The 22,227-nt window shown below is 37.9% G+C and overlaps 1 protein-coding gene across 1 annotated transcript in view; it reads right to left on the reverse strand.

Annotated features, from left to right (window-relative positions):
• Positions 1–21,358, reverse strand: part of LOC149939620 (homeobox protein unc-42-like) — a 37,691-nt gene extending 16,333 nt beyond the window's left edge. The window contains exon 1 of the mRNA XM_090179160.1: positions 21,148–21,358. Within this exon, the coding sequence (XP_090035286.1) occupies positions 21,148–21,358 (211 nt within the window). The remainder of the gene's footprint in view (positions 1–21,147) is intronic.
• Positions 21,359–22,227: the final 869 nt, after the last annotated feature.

The following is a 22,227-nucleotide window of genomic DNA, read 5'->3' on the forward strand; positions in this document are numbered from 1 at the left end:
ATTTTCTAGATGAGCAACGTAATAGCGCGATCTATTGGTGTTAAAAATTAATATTTGGAAAAAAGAACGCGGTAGATTAGGCCAAATAATGTTGATAGCCATAGAGTAACGCGAAATTGAAGTCACGTGTCATTTTTTTGCTTTTGGTGGAAAGATGGCGCTTTAACGTAGAGCATCAGGAAAATACGCGTTGTCTGTTAGCTGTCACTTCCGTATCAGTTCCTCGTAGAATTGTGGATCTACACTATTTCATATATCGATGGTCTACGCTAGATTGGAAAAATTTCATTGACGTTGGGAACGTCGGGAACCCGGCATTTAAAACAGCAGACGACGGATGAATTCCAAAAATGGCAAACATTTCGCCATTTGAGACAGAAATAAAGAAGCTTGGTACTGAAACTTATTGTTTGAAGTTGGGTGGCGGAGTGGTGAGCACTTTTGCCTCACAGCACGAGGAGCCGGGTTCGATCACTGGGTGAAAACTCGGAACCACTCCTGCGTTGAGTTTTCCAGCTCTCTCCCCACTGGTTAAAGGGGTTTTTTCCTCAGAGTTCTTCGTTTTTCCCTTTTACATAGAAACTTGTATAGGTTAGCCTGTAATAGGTGGTTTCTTTTCGCCTGTTCTCGGACTAAGTGTACTCTTTTTACCCTAAAACGTTTTATTCGCCTGTTCCGGGGATGAGAATTACTCCGACCCATAAACTTCGCAGTCTTCGCTTGTTCCGGAGTATTAGGGCTACACTTTTTACTCCTTCTGAAACGGAGGTGTAATGAGAGTAAATCGGATTTTGTCGTCTGCTAGCCAGAATTTATCTGCTAAAAAGGCCACAGGCAGCCATTTTGGAAATCGTTTTTACTCCGACTCGAACTATTCGCCACCACAGAATCGGAGTAAAATGACGTCGTAACCTTACTCTTCTTACCCTACTCCGAAACTCCTGAACGACTAGTGAATGTAGGGAGCTGTTGGCTCACCCTTCTATGTATTATGGCTAGATGACTTGGGCCTAGGCTGGTGCCTTGAGTATTAGCCATAGCTGATTATTATTATATGTAGCACCTTCTAACGTGGATGCTATTTATCAGGTGAGCGTCGTCTATAACTTCAATTCTAACAATTCATAAACAATAAGTATTGAATTTGGTGTACACGTTGGCCTTTATACACTTTCATGGGTTTAAAACTATCCGTTATTATTTCCTGTAGACCACTGAGTAATTTATTCCTTATTACTACAATCTGGCCAAAAACCTGAAGGTTAAAATTCGCAAGGTCCTCTGGCCAACACTACGTCCTAATGTCTCAGCCCATGAACGTAGTGAAATCAAACCATGGGCAAGGTCTTAAATTATAAATATGGACTAGTTCTAAATGGGCCTGTTCATAACTGTTGGTAAAGAAAGCTACTTGACATCAAATACGCATTATACGCTAGACCTTCGGGTAGTTTTTGCTCTAGAGCGGTCTGCAAGAAGAAGAAGATGAAAGTTTTTTTTGACATTTTGGCTATCTTTGAACTACGTCGCATTATTAGCATAACAACCCTAGATTTATAGTTTTATTGTATGTTTGTCGTATGCGTCTGGTCTTTCCAATGGTATATTGCTTGTCTCGCTACTCTGACAAGGAGACTACCCGAGAAGTTACACACCGATTTTGTTCAAACTCGGGGCATTGGTAGACCTACATGTAACTTGAAAAATCCTAAAGGGATTTTATTCAATGGGCAACGGTTTTGCCATGGCAACGAAAAATGTTTTTGACAACTTAAAATGGAAATTTTCCCATTGAAAATAACTTGGGATTTTGACCGATTCCAAACATTTTACAAAATTTAAAAAAAAAAATAAAATACCAAAATTATAAAAAAATTGATAAAAATTTACGAAAAAAATCAAAATTGGTCACATTTTTATCAATTTTTTAAATTGTTTTCACAGGGAAATCGGTCAAAATCCCATGTTATTTTATGTTCTAAAAAACATTTTTCGTTGCCATGGCAAACCCGTTGCCCATTGAATAAAATCCCTTTAGGATTTTTCAAGTTACATGAAGGTCTACCAATCCCCCGATTTTGAACAAACTCGGTGTGTAACACCTCGGGTAGTGTCCTTGTGAGTGGTTGAAATCGGCCCTAGCTCGGTCTCGAAAAGCTAGTCACTTTCCCGGACCTTGCTGTGGTGACTACCGTCCCCTCTGATCCAATATTTTAACAAAGTTCGTATTAAAAATAGAGTTAAGGATTTCTTGTGGTGTATATCGCTTTTGCGTCGAACATCTTTCGCTGTCATCTTGGACAATGCTCGCCAAAACACACATTTTAGCAATTGTTTTGCCGAATATTTTCAAAATCATTCGTCCTAGTGGCGTTATAGTGTCGGTAATAGATGTTTCCATAAAATAAAACAATAAAAATGTAATGTATAATTTGTATTTATCCGCTTTTTAGTACTTTATTGGCACTCGCGTTTCGCACGGGGACTTCAAATTCCAAAATCTTGACCTCCCGTATTTTATAGAAACACCTATTCAAAATAACGGTCGAAAAAACCGGCGATCAGTTTAGGAAAATATTTCGCTTGCGCAAACGTCCGCCATTTTCGGTGTGGGGGAAACAGCGCTGCCAGGCAAACAAAATATACAGCCGACCAAAATAAAATAGCAACGTTGTCAGATTCAGATTATTTTGTTTAAAATACACCGGAAATGGCTGTGGCTTACTTAAGTTTTCGTGTCATAATTACCGAAACATTTAATAAATCAGTGTAAATAACCTAAACATTATGATAAATCAGTGGGAATCACAGAAAAATTGTGATAAATCAACGGAAATCAACGAAACATTGTATTAAATCAGTAATCACTGAAAGAATTGCGATAAATCAATCGAAAGCACAGAACAATTTTGAGAAATTAATGTAAATCAAAGAGTATTTGGGATAAACCAGTGGAAATCACTGCAATTGCGAGAAATAAGTGGAAATCACAGTAACGTTTTTCAGTAGTCATATGTATAAGGCTTTACAAGTAACTACTATAAATTTTCCTAATTTTCAATAAATGCCATTCTGTTTCCACGCTCGTTTAGTTTCGCCTTTTCACGATAGGTCTATAATATTGTCCCATAATATTCCCAGGTCTATAATATTGTCCCATAAGTTTCTCCCTTCGGGGAATATTTTACTACGATCTAGTAACGAAGTGACGTCATCACCAGAAGAAAATCTCCCCCTAGCGAGGCGCTGTCAAAGTCTACGTGTGACGCGTTAGCAAGCGGACGCGAAATGCAGTCTGTTTCGTGAATTATAGCTCTCAGAAATTTTTTTGCGTGTGAAGAATAGTAAGTTCACACTTACTCAAAAATATCATCCACTTATGGTGGCACTACTTTAAAGGGTTGATTTTTAATTAAATTTCAATTTCTCAGATATTTCAACGGATTTCGCTTCGAAAACTACAATTTACATGACAAAGCGAAAATTAAGTTAACACAGCGGCAATGGTGTTGGAAGTATTTTGAAATTCAAGTCGGAAGGTTATTTACATTTGACCAGTTTTGAAAGGAGCTCAACATTTGTCGGACATTATTCAGATTTGGTCAATGAGACATCAGGGAGAATACCGCCTTCTTCAGCCGATCATATTGAAGTAGATTTATTTCGTTTTCCAAATCGTTTCTTAGCATTTTAACGCCCCTGGTTAATATTGAATCCGAGCTCTACAGTATTTTGAAACCTTTCGATAAAATTTTCATTATTGATAATTTGGGTTAAAAACAATGTTTGTTAAAAAAGTATAAATCATATGGCGATCACGATTTTAACATATAGACATCCAAAAAGTTATTTTGATTTTAAAAATTGTCTTTTGATCATTGGGTCAGAATTTATACGAAATCAGGTTTGAATATAATATAATAATAATCAGGCACCACCTTAGGCCCAAGTCATCTAGCGACATTTCATGCCTTTAAATCAGGTGGCCGGGTTACACTGCGTAGGAGGGTGGTGGAAAGTCCTTCATGCCACGCGAGCCAACAGCTCCCTACACTCACTATTACCGTTAACATCTACATGTTTTTAAGGAAAGGAAAAGTCGAAGAAAAGGAGTTTGACCAGTGAGGAGAAAACTTGCAAACTCAACGCAGTCGGAATGGTTCTGAGTTTTCATCCAGTGCCACAAACTGGAATGGAACCCGGCTCCTCTTGCTGCGAGGCGAAAGTGTTAACCACTCCGCCAACCAACTTACATCACAGACTTTATCAGCATTGGCGACGCTAGGATTTTATTGTTATCTACGCCAAATATAAAAGGGCCCCCTCTTTTTATTTTTGAGACCCTTAAAAGGATTTTGTGGCCCTGTTTATAATTCCTAAGGCAACAAAAGATGGTGATTAATACTCCAAATTTTAGTTTATATTATCCCTGTTATCATTCCCCGTTAAGATTTTGCCGTATTGAGAATAAACGGTAAAATCCAAAAATCCCAAACGTATTTGAATAAACGGTGGAATCCAAAAATCTCAAACGTATTTGAATAAATGGTGGAATTCAAAAATCTCAGACGTATTTGAATAAACGGTGGACTCAAAAAATCTCAAACGTATTTGAGTAAACGGTGGAATCCAAAAATTTCAAACGTATTTGAATAAACGGTGGAATCCAAAAATTTCAAACGTATTTGAGTAAACGGTGGAATCCAAAAATCTCAAACGTATTTGAATAAACGGTGGAATCCAAAAATCTCAAACGTATTTGAATACACGGTGGAATCCAAAAATCTCAAACGTATTTGAATAAACGGTGGAATCCAAAAATCTCAAACGTATTTGAATACACGGTGGAATCCAAAAATCTCAAACGTATTTGAATAAACGGTGGAATCCAAAAATCTCAAACGTATTTGAATAAACGGTGGAATCCAAAAATCTCAAACGTATTTGAATAAACGGTGGAATCCAAAAATCTCAAACGTATTTGAATAAACGGTAAAATCCAAAAATCTCAGACGTATTTGAATAAACGGTGGAATCCAAAAATCTCAAACGTATTTGAATAAACGGTGGAATCCAAAAATCTCAAACGTATTTGAATACACGGTGGAATCCAAAAATCTCAAACGTATTTGAATAAGCGGTGGAATCCAAAAATCTCAAACGTATTTGAATAAGCGGTGGAATCAAAAAATCTCAAACGTATTTGAATACACGGTGGAATAAAAAATCTCAAATGTATTTGAATAAACGGTGGAATCCAAAAATCTCAAACGTATTTGAATACACGGTGGAATCCAAAAATCTCAAACGTATTTGAATAAACGGTGGAATCCAAAAATCTCAAACGTATTTGAATACACGGTGGAATCCAAAAATCTCAAACGTATTTGAATAAACGGTGGAATCCAAAAATCTCAAACCTATTTGAATACACGGTGGAATCCAAAAATCTCAAACGTATTTGAATAAACGGTGGAATCCAAAAATCTCAAACGTATTTGAATACACGGTGGAATCCAAAAATCTCAAACGTATTTGAATAAACGGTGGAATCCAAAAATCTCAAACGTATTTGAATACACGGTGGAATCCAAAAATCTCAAACGTATTTGAATAAACGGTGGAATCCAAAAATCTCAAACGTATTTGAATAAACGGTGGAATCCAAAAATCTCAAACGTATTTGAATAAACGGTGGAATCCAAAAATCTCAAACGTATTTGAATAAACGGTGGAATCCAAAAATCTCAAACGTATTTGAATAAACGGTGGAATCCAAAAATCTCAAACGTATTTGAATAAACGGTGGAATCCAAAAATCTCAAACGTATTTGAATAAACGGTGGAATCCAAAAATCTCAAACGTATTTGAATAAACGGTGGAATCCAAAAATCTCAAACGTATTTGAATAAACGGTGGAATCCAAAAATCTCAAACGTATTTGAATAAACGGTGGAATCCAAAAATCTCAAACGTATTTGAATACACGGTGGAATCCAAAAATCTCAAACGTATTTGAATAAACGGTGGAATCCAAAAATCTCAAACGTATTTGAATAAACGGTGGAATCCAAAAATCTCAAACGTATTTGAATAAACGGTGGAATCCAAAAATCTCAAACGTATTTGAATAAACGGTAAAATCCAAAAATCTCAAACGTATTTGAATAAACGGTGGAATCCAAAAATCTCAAACGTATTTGAATAAACGGTGGAATCCAAAAATCTCAAACGTATTTGAATAAACGGTGGAATCCAAAAATCTCAAACGTATTTGAATAAACGGTAAAATCCAAAAATCTCAGACGTATTTGAATAAACGGTAAAATCCGGAAATTCCAGATTACTGATTTTTGAAAATCATACGACGATTTCCATTGATTCCCCGTGATTATTTAGGATTTATACCCCTCATTACCATAAGTCTATTATATTATTCTATAAGTTTGTATCTTTGGGGAATATTTTACTAAGAGCTAGAAATGGAGTGACGTCATCCCAAGAAGAATATCTCCCCCTAGCGAGGCGCTGTCAAAGGCTACGTGTGACGCGGGAGCAAGCGGACGCCAAACGGCGACGAATCCCGTAATTCAGTCTGTCTCAGTAAACTTTTGCATTACTAAAGCGACTACCACCTCGCTCTGGAGTTTCGTAAAATATTAAATTTGATGCTCCGATTCAACCATGGACAGTAAATTATGAGGACAGGTTTTCGATACCCTTCCACACAGCATTTTATTTCTCCCCGCGTATCAATCAGCTCGAGAGACTCCGAGGGAGTCTTGCAAGGTCGTTTGTACCACGTGATCTTAAAATTTCAAAATGGCAATCTAATGCAGTTGATATTGTTACGTTATTTTTTGCGCTTTATATTTTAGTAATTTTTATTTTGGTTTTTTAATTCCATAAAAACTATCAACTTATATTTAGTATATCATATTTAATCTAGAAAAACGTGAAAAAATACCTTTTGGCGTAAAAATGTTTATCTTTTTTCTTTTTTCGAACAGTATCGTCCACTCTTAGCGATACTTGTTTTTTTTTTCAAATAACCTTGGACGACTCCCTTAGTGTGATTGGATTAAGTGGGCTTAAAACCAGGCTTTTTACCGATCCTCTAAAATCTACTATCCATGTGCTAACTTTCTTACCGTACCTTCTATCGATACTCGCTAAGCTCCGATTTGGACTGGCAACCGAACTTAGTAATGTATTATAGACCTTAGTAATAATATATTTCACCTTGGCCATATTTAGACACTGGAGGGGTTAAGCGAGACACTCTAGAAGTTTGAACTACTATCCATGATTCAACACGGTTTTATTATTTGCCAAAGCAATCGTTCGTTTTTCTTTCGAAAGAGATGTCACTTTCCCGGAAGTCTTTGCCTAAAACATAAACCATCTGAAGATTGTTTTGATCATTTTTTAATTACAACGATAAGTTTGTTTATAGCGAACATTGGAAATTGAAATACCTTGTAAAACATTCCTAGTTGAGAGCTAGGTAATTAAGGGGTACCGATTTAAAATACCTACCACTTCATAAAGGGTGTGCGTTGTACACTCTGTTTGAAAAGTCTTCGACAGCTGACATTTTTGTCCTCTTTTTAATTCTGCTAGAAAACTATAATAGATAGATCGATGAAACCAATTGCAACTTTTATTTATTTTCCAATATCTTTCGTTATTTATTGGTTTCGTCCGCCAAAAATTAATAGTTTGGCGGGAACCGTCAAAACTCATTTTTGACAACTTTTTAAATATTGGTTCTACGGCACTGACTCGCTGGTTTTTGAATTCACAATGGTCGATTCGTATTTAGAAAGTGGAAAAATTATCCCTCTACAACCAACGGTTGAGAAGTTATAGCGTTTCCAAACTTTCCTCGAAACTAGGAAACACCTAAAATGCATCAAGCGATTATAAATAACGCAACTTCGACGACAATTGGGAAACGCGATAACTTCTCAAGCGTTGGTTGTAGAGGGATAATTTTTCCACTTTCTAAATATGAACCGACCATTGTGAATTCAAAAACGCGCGAGTCAGTGCCGTAGAACCAATATTTAAAAAGTTGTCAAAAATGAGTTTTGACGGTTCCCGCCAAACTATTAATTTTTGGCGGACGAAACCGATAAATAACGAAAGATATTGGAAAATAAATAATAGTTGCAATTGGTTTCATCGATCTATCTATTACAGTTTTCTAGCAGAATTAAAAAGAGGACAAAAATGTCAGCTGTCGAAGACTTTTCAAACAGAGTGTACAAGCGACTGCAATTCTCCGTCTGGTAAATAGGGGCCTACTTCAAACAAATTTAGGGTCGCCACTGTCTAAAATTTACTGGAATTTCTTAGAAGATTATTAAGGTTCAACCAAGCGACGCGTAGAAGTAACTAAGAACTAACTAAGGAGACATCCCGAGGTGTTTCTCCCCGATTTTTTCAAATTTCGGGGGTTGAGTAGACCTTCGTGTACATACCTTGAAAGCTCCTAGAGGGAAAGTTTCAATTTCCATTGGTTTTGCCATGGCAACCAAAAATGTTTTTCACAATTCAAATTTCAACTTTCTCTACGTAAATTAGCATGGCAAAATCACGAATGTATTAAATTGATTTTACCCAATTTTATCGATTTTACCCAATTGTTTTGCCAAATTGTTTTGAAAATTACAATCCTGGATTTTCCCATTGAAACTTTTCCCTTTAGGAGCTTTCAAGGTACACGAAGTAAGTATGATACCATCGGCCCCTGCTGCAAATACAAATCACAATGGAAACGGCCGAATAATGTGTGTAGCGCCATCTGGAAGATACAAAAGTTGGATATTTTTCCCGTGTTGATTGGAGACAGTGGCACATGCCCTCCCCGAAATAAAATCCTGGCTACCCCACTGATTTCAGATTCAAAAATCCACTGACTAAAGTATTATAAAAAAAAGTTTGTTAAAAAAAATTATTATAAAATTTTCCGGAAAATGACCAAATCTACACAGCTGATTCTATTCGTGTTAAAACTATAAAAGCATTTAGACTATTGGTGTAAGTCGGAAAATTTCCGTATTTTTCCGGAAAAAAGTTTTAATTCCATGATTAGTCTAATATTGTTTGCAAATTGAAATAAAGCGGAATTTTCGGCTCATTTTTTGGAATCTGAAAGGAAAACTTAACCTCTAGACTAGTTTAAACTGATTAACAATGTAACACTATTAATGTTGTGTAGTACACTCTTAAAACAAAGGTTTATTTTCAAACCTTTAAGGGTTTTTTCTTGTCTGATATTTAACACCTTCACAAGTTTAAAAAGGAAGTTATTCTACACCTTAAATAGCATTTTTCCTTTAATGGTGTTTATTTACACTGTCTGGGGTACTTTTGTCCTTCGTTTTTGCTTCCTTTACTACACCGTTTCTGGTATAAAACTACTCCCCTCAGGGTTCTTAGCTATTCCCTTTAAGGTATACAAGACTGCTTCTTTTAGGGTACTTAAGAGAACAACACCCTACCGGGTGTTAAATCACTCGGTTTATGGTGTTATATAACACCGATTATACACCTTTTCAGGTTTTAAATTTGGGACAAGAAAAAACCTTTAAGGGTGTATATATTAATATATTTTAGACCCTTAATATACCATTAAAAAACCCTTTTTTTTTAAGAGTGTATGTTTACTGATATTAGACATTTTATATCGACAAGAAGATAAAAACATTAAAAACCGAGCGTTAAAAACCCTTAAAGGAAAAGTCCAGGTTGGGTAAAACTTGGGTCCTTTTGAAAGATCATGTTTAAATAAACTCAAAAATATCAGTCGTAAAATTGTATCCTTTTTTAATGACGAGAAATTAATTTTTAAACGAGCCAAATTTACCGCCAAGTGATCTGCCATTTTTTGTTTCGGGGTGACGTTTTAGGACTTTAATCACGCGCTGTTCGCGCTATAACAGGCTTTAACAGCGCTCTGTTCCCCGCGCGCGCTTGCTCCGCGTGCGGTCTGCGGAGGGAAGGCGAAAGAAAATGGCAGCTCGCTTGGCGGTAAATTTCGCTCGTTTAAAAATTAATTTCTCGTCATTAAAAAGAGATACAATTTTACGACTGATATTTTTGAGTATATTTAAACATGATCTTTCAAATAGACCCAAGTTTTACCCAACCTGGACTATTCCTTTAAGTAATTTATGTTTCAATTTTTTATTTTTCCGATTTGCGGAAACTTTTCTGGAAATTTTTCCGGAAAATTAACAACTCTAGAAAAATATATCGAAAAATTGGAAAACAGTCAAATTATAGGAAGTTATAGGAATACAATCGAAACGTAGGAAAGATTATTAAATATAAGAAGAATTCATTTTAAGTATTTTTTCGCGCAAAAAACCTTCGACCAGAATTAGCCGAGATATCACACGCTAACGGCCTTTGAATTATATTTAAAATTGAAGTAATTTTGTTGACAAAATCCCAGCCAAGAAAATAGGAACGGGCCAAAAATAACAAAACACTCGTAAAGCTGTCGAATTTACATTTCCCCCGACAGACAGAAAACCGTGGCCATTGAACTAGGTCCCCCCTACGTCAAGTTTTTGTAAGTACTCGCGCAATCGCATTCAACGGACTACAATAGAGACACGCCGGGGACCTCCAATTCACTCTGTACATCCGAACAAAACCAGGAGCGAGACCCGGCAGAAGCTACTCTCTATGCCCCCGCGAGTTGGCTTCCACGCCGTGCCAGCGGGAGAGGAGATCTGACTCTGGCTCTTTGGGGGGGGGGGGGGGGGGGGCGGTTCGTCGCTACGTCAACACTCTCTTGTCCGATTCCATTAATCCGGAAATTCTTTTTATTCGAACTGTAATTACGATATAACAAGCGTGTAAGGGGGTTTTAGGGCGAAGGGGACAATCTCCATCCTGACGCCATGAATATAAAAAGAAGCACCGAGCGAGCCACCTGCGACCACTTGGCGCTAATGTAGTGTCGAGGGAGATTCCGGCCGCCCTATCAATGGAGTTCAACGGGCCCCTCCAGAAGGGGGCACCCCGGGAAGGCGCGCTCAAAGAATTCCAAAGAGAGAAATAGGATACTGGACTTAATAGAGGGCGCTTTCAACGGCGATGTTAAGCCGAACGCGGGAAATCGCGCCCTCTCGCGTTATGGAAATGCCGCAGGTGGATGGCGAACGCGACCCCGCCGACAGCTCCACGCGCGGCTGCTACTCTCGAGCCCGTCTCTACTTAATTGTGACGATTCGAAAATCCCAATCAGCCAGTGGCTCTATGTTCACAATGAACGCTGCTATCATCGTCATTTTCTCTGATTCTGAACCGTTTGATTCAAGCGTGGTTCCTAGCTAATAGAAATCCTAACCTTATAGAATTAGTACCATAAAAATCTCCAACATTAAATAAATTGTAGGATAAAAATCGCAATATAATATGAACTGTAGGATAAAAATACCAATATAATATGAACTGTAGGATAAAAATCCCAACTTTATTTTAATTGTACGATAGAAATCCTAATATAATATGAACTGTAGGAAATAAATCCCAACACTATATGAACTATAAGATACAAATCTCGAACATTATATAAATTGTAGGATAAAAATCCCAATATAATATGAACTGTAGGATAAAAATCCCAATATAATAGGAACTGTAGGATAAAAATCCCAACTTTATTTGAATTGTCCGATAGAAATCCCAACATTATATGAATTGTAAGATAAAAATCCCAACTTTATTTGAATTGTAAGATAAAAATCCCAACTTTATTTGAATTGTACGATAGAAATCCCAACATTATATGAACTGTAAGATAAAAATCCCAACTTTATTTGAATTGTAAGATAAAAATCCCAACTTTATTTGAATTGTAAGATAAAAATCCCAACTTTATTTTAATTGTACGATAGAAATCCTAATATAATATGAACTGTAGGAAATAAATCCCAACACTATATGAACTATAAGTAACAAATCTCGAACATTATATAAATTGTAGGATAAAAATCCCAATATAATATGAACTGTAGGATAAAAATCCCAATATAATAGGAACTGTAGGATAAAAATCCCAACTTTATTTGAATTGTCCGATAGAAATCCCAACATTATATGAACTGTAAGATAAAAATCCCAACTTTATTTGAATTGTCCGATAGAAATCCCAACATTATATGAATTGTAAGATAAAAATCCCAACTTTATTTGAATTGTAAGATAAAAATCCCAACTTTATTTGAATTGTACGATAGAAATCCCAACATTATATGAACTGTAAGATAAAAATCCCAACTTTATTTGAATTGTAAGATAAAATTCCCAACTTTATTTGAATTGTACGATAGAAATCCCAATAATATATGAACTGTAAGATAAAAATCCCAACATTATATGAACTGTAAGATAAAAATCCAAACATTATATGAACTGTAAGATAAAAATCCCAACTTTATTTGAATTGTACGATAGAAATCCCAACACTATATGAACTGTAAGATAAAATCTCCAACATTATATAAATTGTGGGATAGAAATCCCAACACTATAAGAACTGTAAGATAAAAATCCCAGCGCTATATGAATTGTAGGATAAAAATAGCATATGACGAACCCCTCAAAATATGTATTGTTGGTGTGTAATATATAGCAAATATATTATATAAAATATAGGATTTTATAGGACCATTGCAGAATTTTAGGAAAATATAGAAATTCATTTTGAAGCTTTGAATAAACGAATTTGCGCAGAATCTGAAATTTTCAAGGGAAAAAGATATATACCGAAAATGTACAAGATATTCAACCAAAGAATACAATATACCTCTTACGAAATAAGTATTAAATATATGAAGTTTGAAACTCACTATAGATATTTCTGGTATACTATTCTGGTATTATGTTTAAAGGGAATATAACCTCAGGTATTTGGTGTGGAACACAAACGTTTGCAGCTCTGGCCGCTCTTGCCTTTGGCTTTAGAAATGTTTAGCGCTACTGTACAGGGTAATTTGAAAAATTGAAGGGGTCTTCCATAAAGATCGCTTTGTGGGTTATATTCCCTTTAATCAAAAATGGTGAAATGTATGTATAACATTATCACTAGATTCTAGAGCGGCACTTGTCAAGGGCTCTAAATCGGCGATTTAAAATAACGGATATATACGGAAATTTTCTCGAGCTTACTAAACAGTCGAACTGCTAACAAAAGCACTTTTTTAACTCGACGTCAAAAGATTAAAAAATTAACCGAATATTTAACAAAAGTAGTTTTTAGCGACTAACGAAATATACAAGGTGTTTCAAAAGGTTATGCACAAATTTGAAGGAGTTGTATTGTAGGGGGTGTGTTGAGAACTATGCCTGTTTTTTTCCCATTTTCCTTCGATGAGTTAAAAGAGCGCCATAGAGCTTCAAAGTGTGGCCTACTAGCCCCTGGAAGTCGGCTGCAACAAGACACAAACCAAGCAGCAGGGAAATGCGAACATTAAGATCATAATGTAAAAACCACGCCATCGCTCTTCGGACTATATGTATTCACGCCTCGAAAAGAAGTTGACCCGTTAGGATATATGGTTCATGCGCCTCCATAGAGCCTTCCACTCTATGTGAGTGGGTTACTCTATGATTAAGATTTGGGTTCAACCCCCCCCCCCCCGCGTAGGATTTTGAGTACTCCGCGTTTCTCCGCTAGAGGCGCTCACTGTTCAGGGAAATTCATTTGAATTTAAAGGGAAAAGTCCTGCGTGTCAGAAATTGTAGTTGTAACGTGGCTGATAATATAAACTAAATAGTTTTTTTGTCGCCAGTAAGCAATTTAATATTATTTTTTTATATTAAAATATAATTGACTTTTCAAGGGTTAGGTTATTCGAATTTTCCTTTTAAATTCAATATTTTTCCTTTCATGTGTGTAAAGCAAAATGGTCATCTGTTCAGTACCTAACTGTAAGCAGAGTGATAGCAAGGAAGTAAAGAAACGCTTACATGACCAAGAAGAAAATATAAGTTTTCATTTGTTCCCTAAGGAACCATTATTGCGAAAACGATGGATTGCTGCAATTTTTCCCCTTAGTGACAATGAAGATCAAACATTCTACGAAGAACTTATAACTAGTCAAGGAAATGCTAAGATTTGTAGCAAACACTTCAAACCATCAGATTTTAGTGTATCAACACGTCAAAAAAGATTATTAGTTTATTCACCTAATGCGTTATGCAACCTCCAAAAACTCTTAAAGACTCTTTCGAAAAAAGAATTCCTCTTTTCCCAATAGGAAATGACAATTTAAATATGAAATAAAAGTTTCATCATGAATCTATGTAAATAGATTAATGGTTTTACCTGGAAAATATTTTTTTTATTTTTGGTTAAATAATTTTCTATCCAATTGGATAATATAGGACGTGTAAGTACAAATGCTGCGAACAAAACTCAAAATTTGAAAAACTAGAAAACGCACGCCATCTAGTGGGAAATATTGGAAACTTCAAATAGGGGGGGAAGAATTAGTAGTACGGTGCTCCGGGTAGAGCGAATCCGGGCCTTGATAATAACGAGGCAACGGTTCGTGTTTTAGGTAAGAAAGGACTTTGTAAACAAATCAAGGTTACCAGCGTAAAAAGTAAACTTAAACAGTATTTAAAGTCCCTGCTGCTTGGTTTTGCGCTTGTTGCAGCCTACTTCCAGGGGCTAGTAGGCCACGCTTTGAAGCTCTGTGGCGCTTTTTTCACTCATCGTAAGAAAATGAAAAAAAAAACAGGCATACTTCTCAACTCACCCCCTGCAACTCCTTCAAAGTTTTGCATAACGTTTTGAAACATCCTGTATGTAAATAATAAACCTTTAAGCTCATTTGTAGGGTTTTATTTATTCATTTATTATAGATAATAAATATACCAAATTATTTAACAACGTTATTATGGGCGTAATTTGTTTTTTTTTTAACAAGCCGCCAAATAGGCTCTCTGGGTTTTAAATTTTTCTACTACTTGCTGTTATACAAATTGAAAGTAAATATAGCCGAATAGGCGATACTATAAAGTAAATTTGGTCTTAACCAACTTGTTAAAATTGGAAAACAAAATCACGTGACTACCTTTTCACAGCCAACATCGATTCGGTAACTCGTGTAAATAGTTGGCAGTGCGACATTAAAGAAAACAATATTCCTTCCAGATACTGCGGACAGCTTATCATCTTACACTTTTCTATTACAAAATGTTTTAAATAATAATAATAATTAGATAAATTATATGAATCGATTAAAATTTAAACCGCCATTAGCGAAATAAAATGAATAATAGCTCGTATTTCTTAGGATAGATGGCGCTGCAGTTCTCCACAAAGTCACGTGACTGCAATCTTTTCAGTCCCCCTTGACTTTATAGTTTCGCCTTTCACCTCGCAGCAAGAGAAGCCGGGTTCGATTCCAGCTTGTGGCACAGGGTGAAAACGAGGAACAACTCCTTCCGCGTTGAGTTTTTAAAGCGGTTTTACTCGAGTTTTTTGGTTTGCCCTTTCCATGAAAACTTGTTGAAGTTAACGATAATAGTTTGTGCATTGTCCTGAGCTGTTGGCTCACGCGGCACGAAGGGCTTGTTACCACCCTCCTACGCCATGTAACCCGGCTACGTGGAATAATTTAAAAAATCGCCAGTTTATTGCGTCAGGGTCCGAAATAAAAAACCCGTAAGACCCACTTAAAAAAACACACTATAAAACCCACTTTCTTTTTAAATTAGCCTTTCTATAAAGTCATTACGCTTGCCGAACTTGTTTTAATGTATCGGTTTCGTCACGAGACACGTAGGAGTTCAGTTCAGTTTCGAAGGTTAGATCTTTATAAAAAGGGCTGTTCGTCGAATTTTAATTCGTATTTTGTTCAACTTGTTAAAATGTTTCACGCGCTCTTTAATATTTTAGCGTAAAAGGCTCGAGCAAATTTTTTTTTATTTCAGGGGGCACGCGCAAAATCGCTCGAGCCCATTTACGCTAAAATTTCAAGACGCGCGTTGAACTTTTTAACAAGTTGAATAAGACATAAATTAATAGAGTTTATGCTAGTGTCTATAGGCTATCATAGTGAAACGTCACTTCTACGTCACGAGTGACGCGCCCGATACATCTAAACAAGAAGGCCTATTGGATTGTTTTTTATATAACCGAGGGAGTCTTGCAAGGTCGTTTGTACCACGTGATCTTAAAATTTCAAAATGGCAATCTAATGCGGTTGATATTGTAACGTAATTTTTTGCGCTTTATATTTTAGTAATTTTTAATTTTGGTTTTTTAATTCAATAAAAACTATCAACTGATATTTAGTATATCATATTTAATCTAGAAAAACGTGAAAAAATACCTTTTGGCGTAAAAATGTTTATCTTTTTTCTTTTTTCGAACAGTATCGTCCACTCTTAGCGATACTTGTTTTTTTTTTCAAATAACCTTGGCCGACTCCCTTAGTGTGATAGGATTAAGGGGGCTAAAAACCAGGCTTTTTACCGATCCTCTAAAATCTACTATCCATGTGCTAACTTTCTTACCGAACCTTCTATCGATACTCGCTAAGCTCCGATTTGGACTGGCAACCGAACTTAGTAATGTATTATAGACCTTAGTAATAATATATTTCACCTTGGCCATATTTAGACACTAGAGGGGTTAAGCGGGACACTCTAGAAGTTTGAACGACAACGTCGGGAGTATCTAGACGTTCGTGAAATTAAATTCTTTAAAATAAGTTCAGCGTGCTTTCACTTAGACTGCTAAAGAAAACATTTACAGTTACAATTGAATTTTATCACATTTTAGAAATATTTGTGAACCCCGGGTACATGACGAAAATAAAAACATCTATAAGCAGTACTAAAACGCACCTGTTTTATGGCTGTGAGCCAAGACAAACATTGCTTTTCGTTTACCCCGTTTTACTTTAAATGTGTATTCGTAGTCCGGTTTTGCCCGTAATATACAAAGCTTTCGAAAATTTCCATTAAAACTAGTATTTACGATTGGTAAAACGCACGTTGCTAGAAAATAAACAAAATGCCATTTGTGAGAACAGAAAAATTGTAATATTTCGAGTTATAGAAGGTTCCGACTCCGAAGTATAAACGCGAAGAGAAAACCGCGGAGAATGATCACGTGACTCTCGACGTTGACGCTCAAACTTCTAGAGCGCTCCGCTTAACCTCTCTAGTAGGTGGCTCTGTGCCGAAATAAATCTTGATTACGCAATAACTCTGAAAATCAGATAATTTTTACTAATTATCGTACGTGTTTTTATTTTGTTACTTATAATATTTTTTCAAATTGGAAAGCTATATCAGATAATTTGAAAAATTCCTTATTTTTTTTTTTTTTTTATTCGTTTGTAACGTGTGGGACAATTCAGTCCTCTCGTCCATCTGATTAATCAGGGCTAGTATGTGTAACGGCCACGCCAACGGGGGGATACGTGGGGACAGGGGTGGGGACACCCGTGGCGGAAGTATTCCGACCACCCGTTGGGGGATTGGTGGTCGTCCTCACACGGCCATCCACAAACTCTGCCTCCCGGACGCCTGGGATTACAGGAGTGAGCCACTACTCCCGGCAAATTCCTTATTTCACAGAACGAGGAAACTCGATATCCATTAATCATTGATCACTATCCGTAATCGGTGTACTGTACTTAAATGATTACGTAATCGATTACAGATTTAGCACTGCCAAAGGCTGTTCTCTCCGTAATCGGTGTGCAGAATATAAAGAAGTGGTTTGCCCGAGGGGAAAACCCAGTCATAATCCAGTCCGCGGGGGACGCATTTTTAAAAACTGTATAAAAAGGTCGATTAGAAAAAAGTGGAAAACACGGTATCGTTCCAACGTATCATTTGGTGGCGAGCGTGTCTCTCTGGTGTCAGTGACCAGAGCGAATGTATCGGCTTTGGTGTCTCCGCGGAGGATCGAAGGCGCGTGTGTCGAGTTACGGGCCACTTGCGCCGCCACCAAAGCAGCCCGCTCGAACGGCGTCCGTCCCGACCAGAAGCGCCAGATTTAATCGCGCTTTCGGATGGGGCGCACGAACCGACTGCACTCCCGCCTCTATCCCTGATATCAAACATCATTTCGTCCCACATTAGCCATAAACTGAGACACGTGTGTGTGTGTTTGGTACCATCGACCACGCGCCGAACACGAGTTATTGATATCGTTGGAAATTTATTAACCAGTGTTGCCACTTTGGGGGATTTTTACCCTCGGGATTCGTTGTGGGAACAAAATTATTTATACTGTCTTTAATTTGTTTAAAAGATGAATATTCCAGATTGAATACGACGTGTTTTAAAGCGGAAACCTAAGCATTGGTGGAAATCCCCTGTGGAGCAAACACTGCCTAAATTTTACTTTACCACGCGCGTACCTACTTCGAAGTAGCGGTAAAATTTCAAATTCTAAGTACAAAAATGTATTTTCGATGTTTTAACTTTGTAAAGTCATTTTAGTTTGTTTTCTTAACAATGGCACAATGATTATTTCAAAATCGTACCACCATGAGAAGAAACTACTTTTGAGAAGCACTCAATTACGTTAGATTTCAAATGATTTTTTAATAAAATGCTATTTAGACTCTATATAATGTTCAATATTATCCAATATGGTAATTGTTCCCTATTTCAATTTAACAGTGAATTATTTCTGCGATAAAATCAAACTTTAATGGGCGTTATTCCTCTTTCCCTCAAGCGGTGATTTTGGGAAGCTTGCGTGTGGAACATGGTGAAGCAAACAGGGTTGCCATGCATTTTTTCACATCTCAAATGTATGGCAACCCAGTTAATCGGTCGTTGGAAAACATGATTGCCATACATTTTCGATACGTAGCCTTTGACAGCGCCTCGCTAGGGGGATATGTTCTTCTAGTGATGACGTCACTCCGTTACTAGCTCTCAGTAACATATTCCCCAAAGTGACAAACTTATAGAGAATATTATAGACTTATAGTATCTTTACTTTCTAAATAAGGACCCCGCGATGCAGGAGGGCCACAGGGCTTCAGGGGCCCCTAAATTCCTATCAAGTAATATGCTAAATACCGACTGCAATGGACGCCATCTAATCGTCTAAGGTTTTCGTGAACTGTTTGGTCTAGATTTTGTTTGAAATTGGTGTTCCCATAAAATAAAACCATAAAAAATTAAAAGTATAAAATTTTTTTCTCCGCGTCACGAGCTTAACCTTTTTAGTACTTTATAGGCACGCGCGTTTCGCACGTGGACTTCAAATTCCAAAATCTTTATCGACTGCAGCGCGTGCTCTTTATTTTCAATAACTTAATCTACTGACATAGAAAAAAAATTTACACGTGACCTCCGGTATTTTATAGAAACACCTATTGATATTTGCTTCATGGGTCGCCCATGGGCTAACATCCGTTTTAAAGGGTTGTTATGTATATGTTGTTATCTATATGTAAGTCTATGAGTTTAAACGGGAAATTTTATACGATTTTGCCAAGGATGGAAAAAAACCGGTAGGAAAAAACTATTTTTTTCCACCCATAGTTTTCCTGTTAAAAACCGTGTGGAAAATCGTTTTTCCATGGTTTTTTCCAAATTCAATAAAATTCAATAAAAACTAAATAATAAAAGCAGTATATTCTTCTATTCTATTCGCTCTACTTCTGGCCTTTTTTCATCTCTCCCATTTGCAATGACCAAATTAGTCACTTAATAGATATATTAATGATTAATTTAGCCTGAAAAGTGTTTTACCGGTTTTTACCAGTTTTTCCCACATGTCAAGGCAAAAACCTGTTTTGGCCGGGTTTTTGCCAACATTGATAGTAGTTTTTTGTAATAAATCTAGAAGTATTTTATTCCCTCACCGGCCAAATGTTTTAAGTGGCGCCATCTATTATCAATAAAAGCGTTAAAATCTAACCTCTAATGGCTTCGTTCTAAATGTTGGTTTCTCCTTAAGCAAATTACAAATCGGTTGGTATACGAATGAAAAAAGATGTTGACCGTCGAGGGGCGCCACCAAGATGAGATTGGCAGTGACCGATTCGCCCAATTGCTCCGAATAAAAAGATTTGACCCGTCTCCCGCGAAAAGGCCGAGAAAGGAAACTTTTTCGAAGGCAGCCCTTTTTACCCATTAAAGGGCTATTCACGTCTTTTTCCAGCCTCCCTCCCGTTTTTTTTAATGTCGGGGCGCTGCGCGAGAGGGCGCTGGCGGGCAGCGAGGCTGTCTGTCTGCCGGGCTAAAGCGATTTTTGAAAATGCGGGCTACGAAATCAGTTTAAGTCGGGCTTCTCGGTATATTTTATAGCCCTGGAAGGGTCTGCGGTTCTATAGGTACGCGTATAAGCGGCACGAAGGTTTGGGCAATTGGACCTAGAAGTAATTACGACCTCTGTAAGGATCCGAGGGAAGGCAGGGCGAGGGGGGGTTAACGCCCTAATAGAATTGGGAATCTAATAACGGGGCCACGTCGAAATTCTCTCCAGCGCCCCTCCGCGCGTGCTGCGAGCCCCCCTTTCAATTCCACCCCTTGTCTTTTACGAGAAGGAATTACAGGCAGATTCTGGGGGGTCCGAAAACTTTATTACGTTGTCAACTAAAAATGAGAACTTGTTCTTACATTCAATTACACTAGAGAAGCTTGTCGGGTGAAATAATTTGGCTTGATTTATTGCATTTATTACCCGAATCAAAGTAGGAGGAGTTGCCAAGACGACCTTTTATAAGAGACACGGGACGCTACGCCACCGGCCCACTGAGAAAAATTGGACGCCCGCGATAAGACGTCACCTGTCCGGACTTGCCCGACACATTCTGGGCCGCGTCGCGTCTTCGTTTTACTCTATACACGTATCCGCGTATATCTTACAACCACAATAATAATTATGACCGCGACGTCTCGAATTAAACGATATTTGATTGATCGCGGAACCGAAGCTTAGACGGAGTGACAAGCCGATAATATTGAAACAAATATTATGTTAACGGATAAAAATCGACTGTGGCGAAATTAATCGATATTCGATTGATCGCGAACCAAGGCTTAAAACTGAGATTGTCTCAATCTCGACGACTACGATAATATTGAATATTTTTGGAAACTAACGAATGGATAGATGAACGGGAACTTACCTCCGTGTTCGGCTAAACTGCGGGCGGCGACGGCGGCCACGGCGGCGGCTGCCACGGCGGAGGATCCGCTGTCCAAGCCGTACAGGCTGGTAAAATCGTCGGCGCATTTGCGTTTGTCGAGAATTCTCTGGTGATGGTGCTGGTGATGATGGTGATGGTGCGAATGGTGCGGGTCGCCGCCGCTTCCGCTGAGCAATCGGTCATCGGACATTTTCCCCCGCTTTTTCGTCGCCGATCCCTCGTCCGATCGCGAGATGGAATTTAGTCCAAATTAAATTTCCACGTCGTCAGTCCGGCAATCAAAGTCAATTTTTATCGCGACTAAATCCAATTTTCGTTTATGGAAAAAGGCTCCTTTTCCGAGTCATTTCCCGAACGGAGCCCTTCAGCCACGCCGCGAAATTCGATCCGAGATTTATTTTTTCCTTCTCCAGAAATTGCGAGATTTTTTCGCGTCGCCTTCGGTTTGATTTTGTATTTCTTGGCGGACTCGCTTTCGCTCTATCTGATATATTTGGCAGAAGCGAGTTGTGGCAAGCGAGCGAATATTTCTTAGCGAGATGATTTCTACCTTTTCGACGGCGGAAGACGCCTCGGTAAAAAGGGAACGTTCGTTGATCAAGATGGAGATTTTGGGTGAATCGTGTGGAAATGTGACAGGAGCGGGCTAGATTGTGTTTTGAAGCTGGGTTGACAATATCTGTCCCGCTAACCAAAAGTGACTAACGAAGTTACGGCGAATACGGACTTATAAGCGATACCGGGAACTATAAGATGATGGTCTAGAGAGCGTCACGATGCACGAAGCCTACATTTTGGGAACCCCACCTCTCCCCCCCCCCCCTCCCCGCCATTCGACGCGCTTTTCCGAACGGCGTTTCTGGGAGGACGCGAAATTCGCGTGCGGCGCCCGAACCAATAAAATATGTTTGCCTTGATCGACACCAGGAGGGAACGAACGCCGCTTTTCCATTGGATGGGATACTCTCCCCGAGAGGCGGCGCTGGCGTCGGCCGCCGTGTCCGTGCCGGGAAGCCGCTATACAGCCGTCTTCCTCAACTCCGTAGATTTCGTTCCTTC

This window comes from Leiobunum rupestre, chromosome 6, assembly GCF_980474605.1.
Source record: "Leiobunum rupestre chromosome 6, qqLeiRupe1.1.hap1, whole genome shotgun sequence".
NCBI lineage: Eukaryota > Metazoa > Arthropoda > Arachnida > Opiliones > Sclerosomatidae > Leiobunum > Leiobunum rupestre.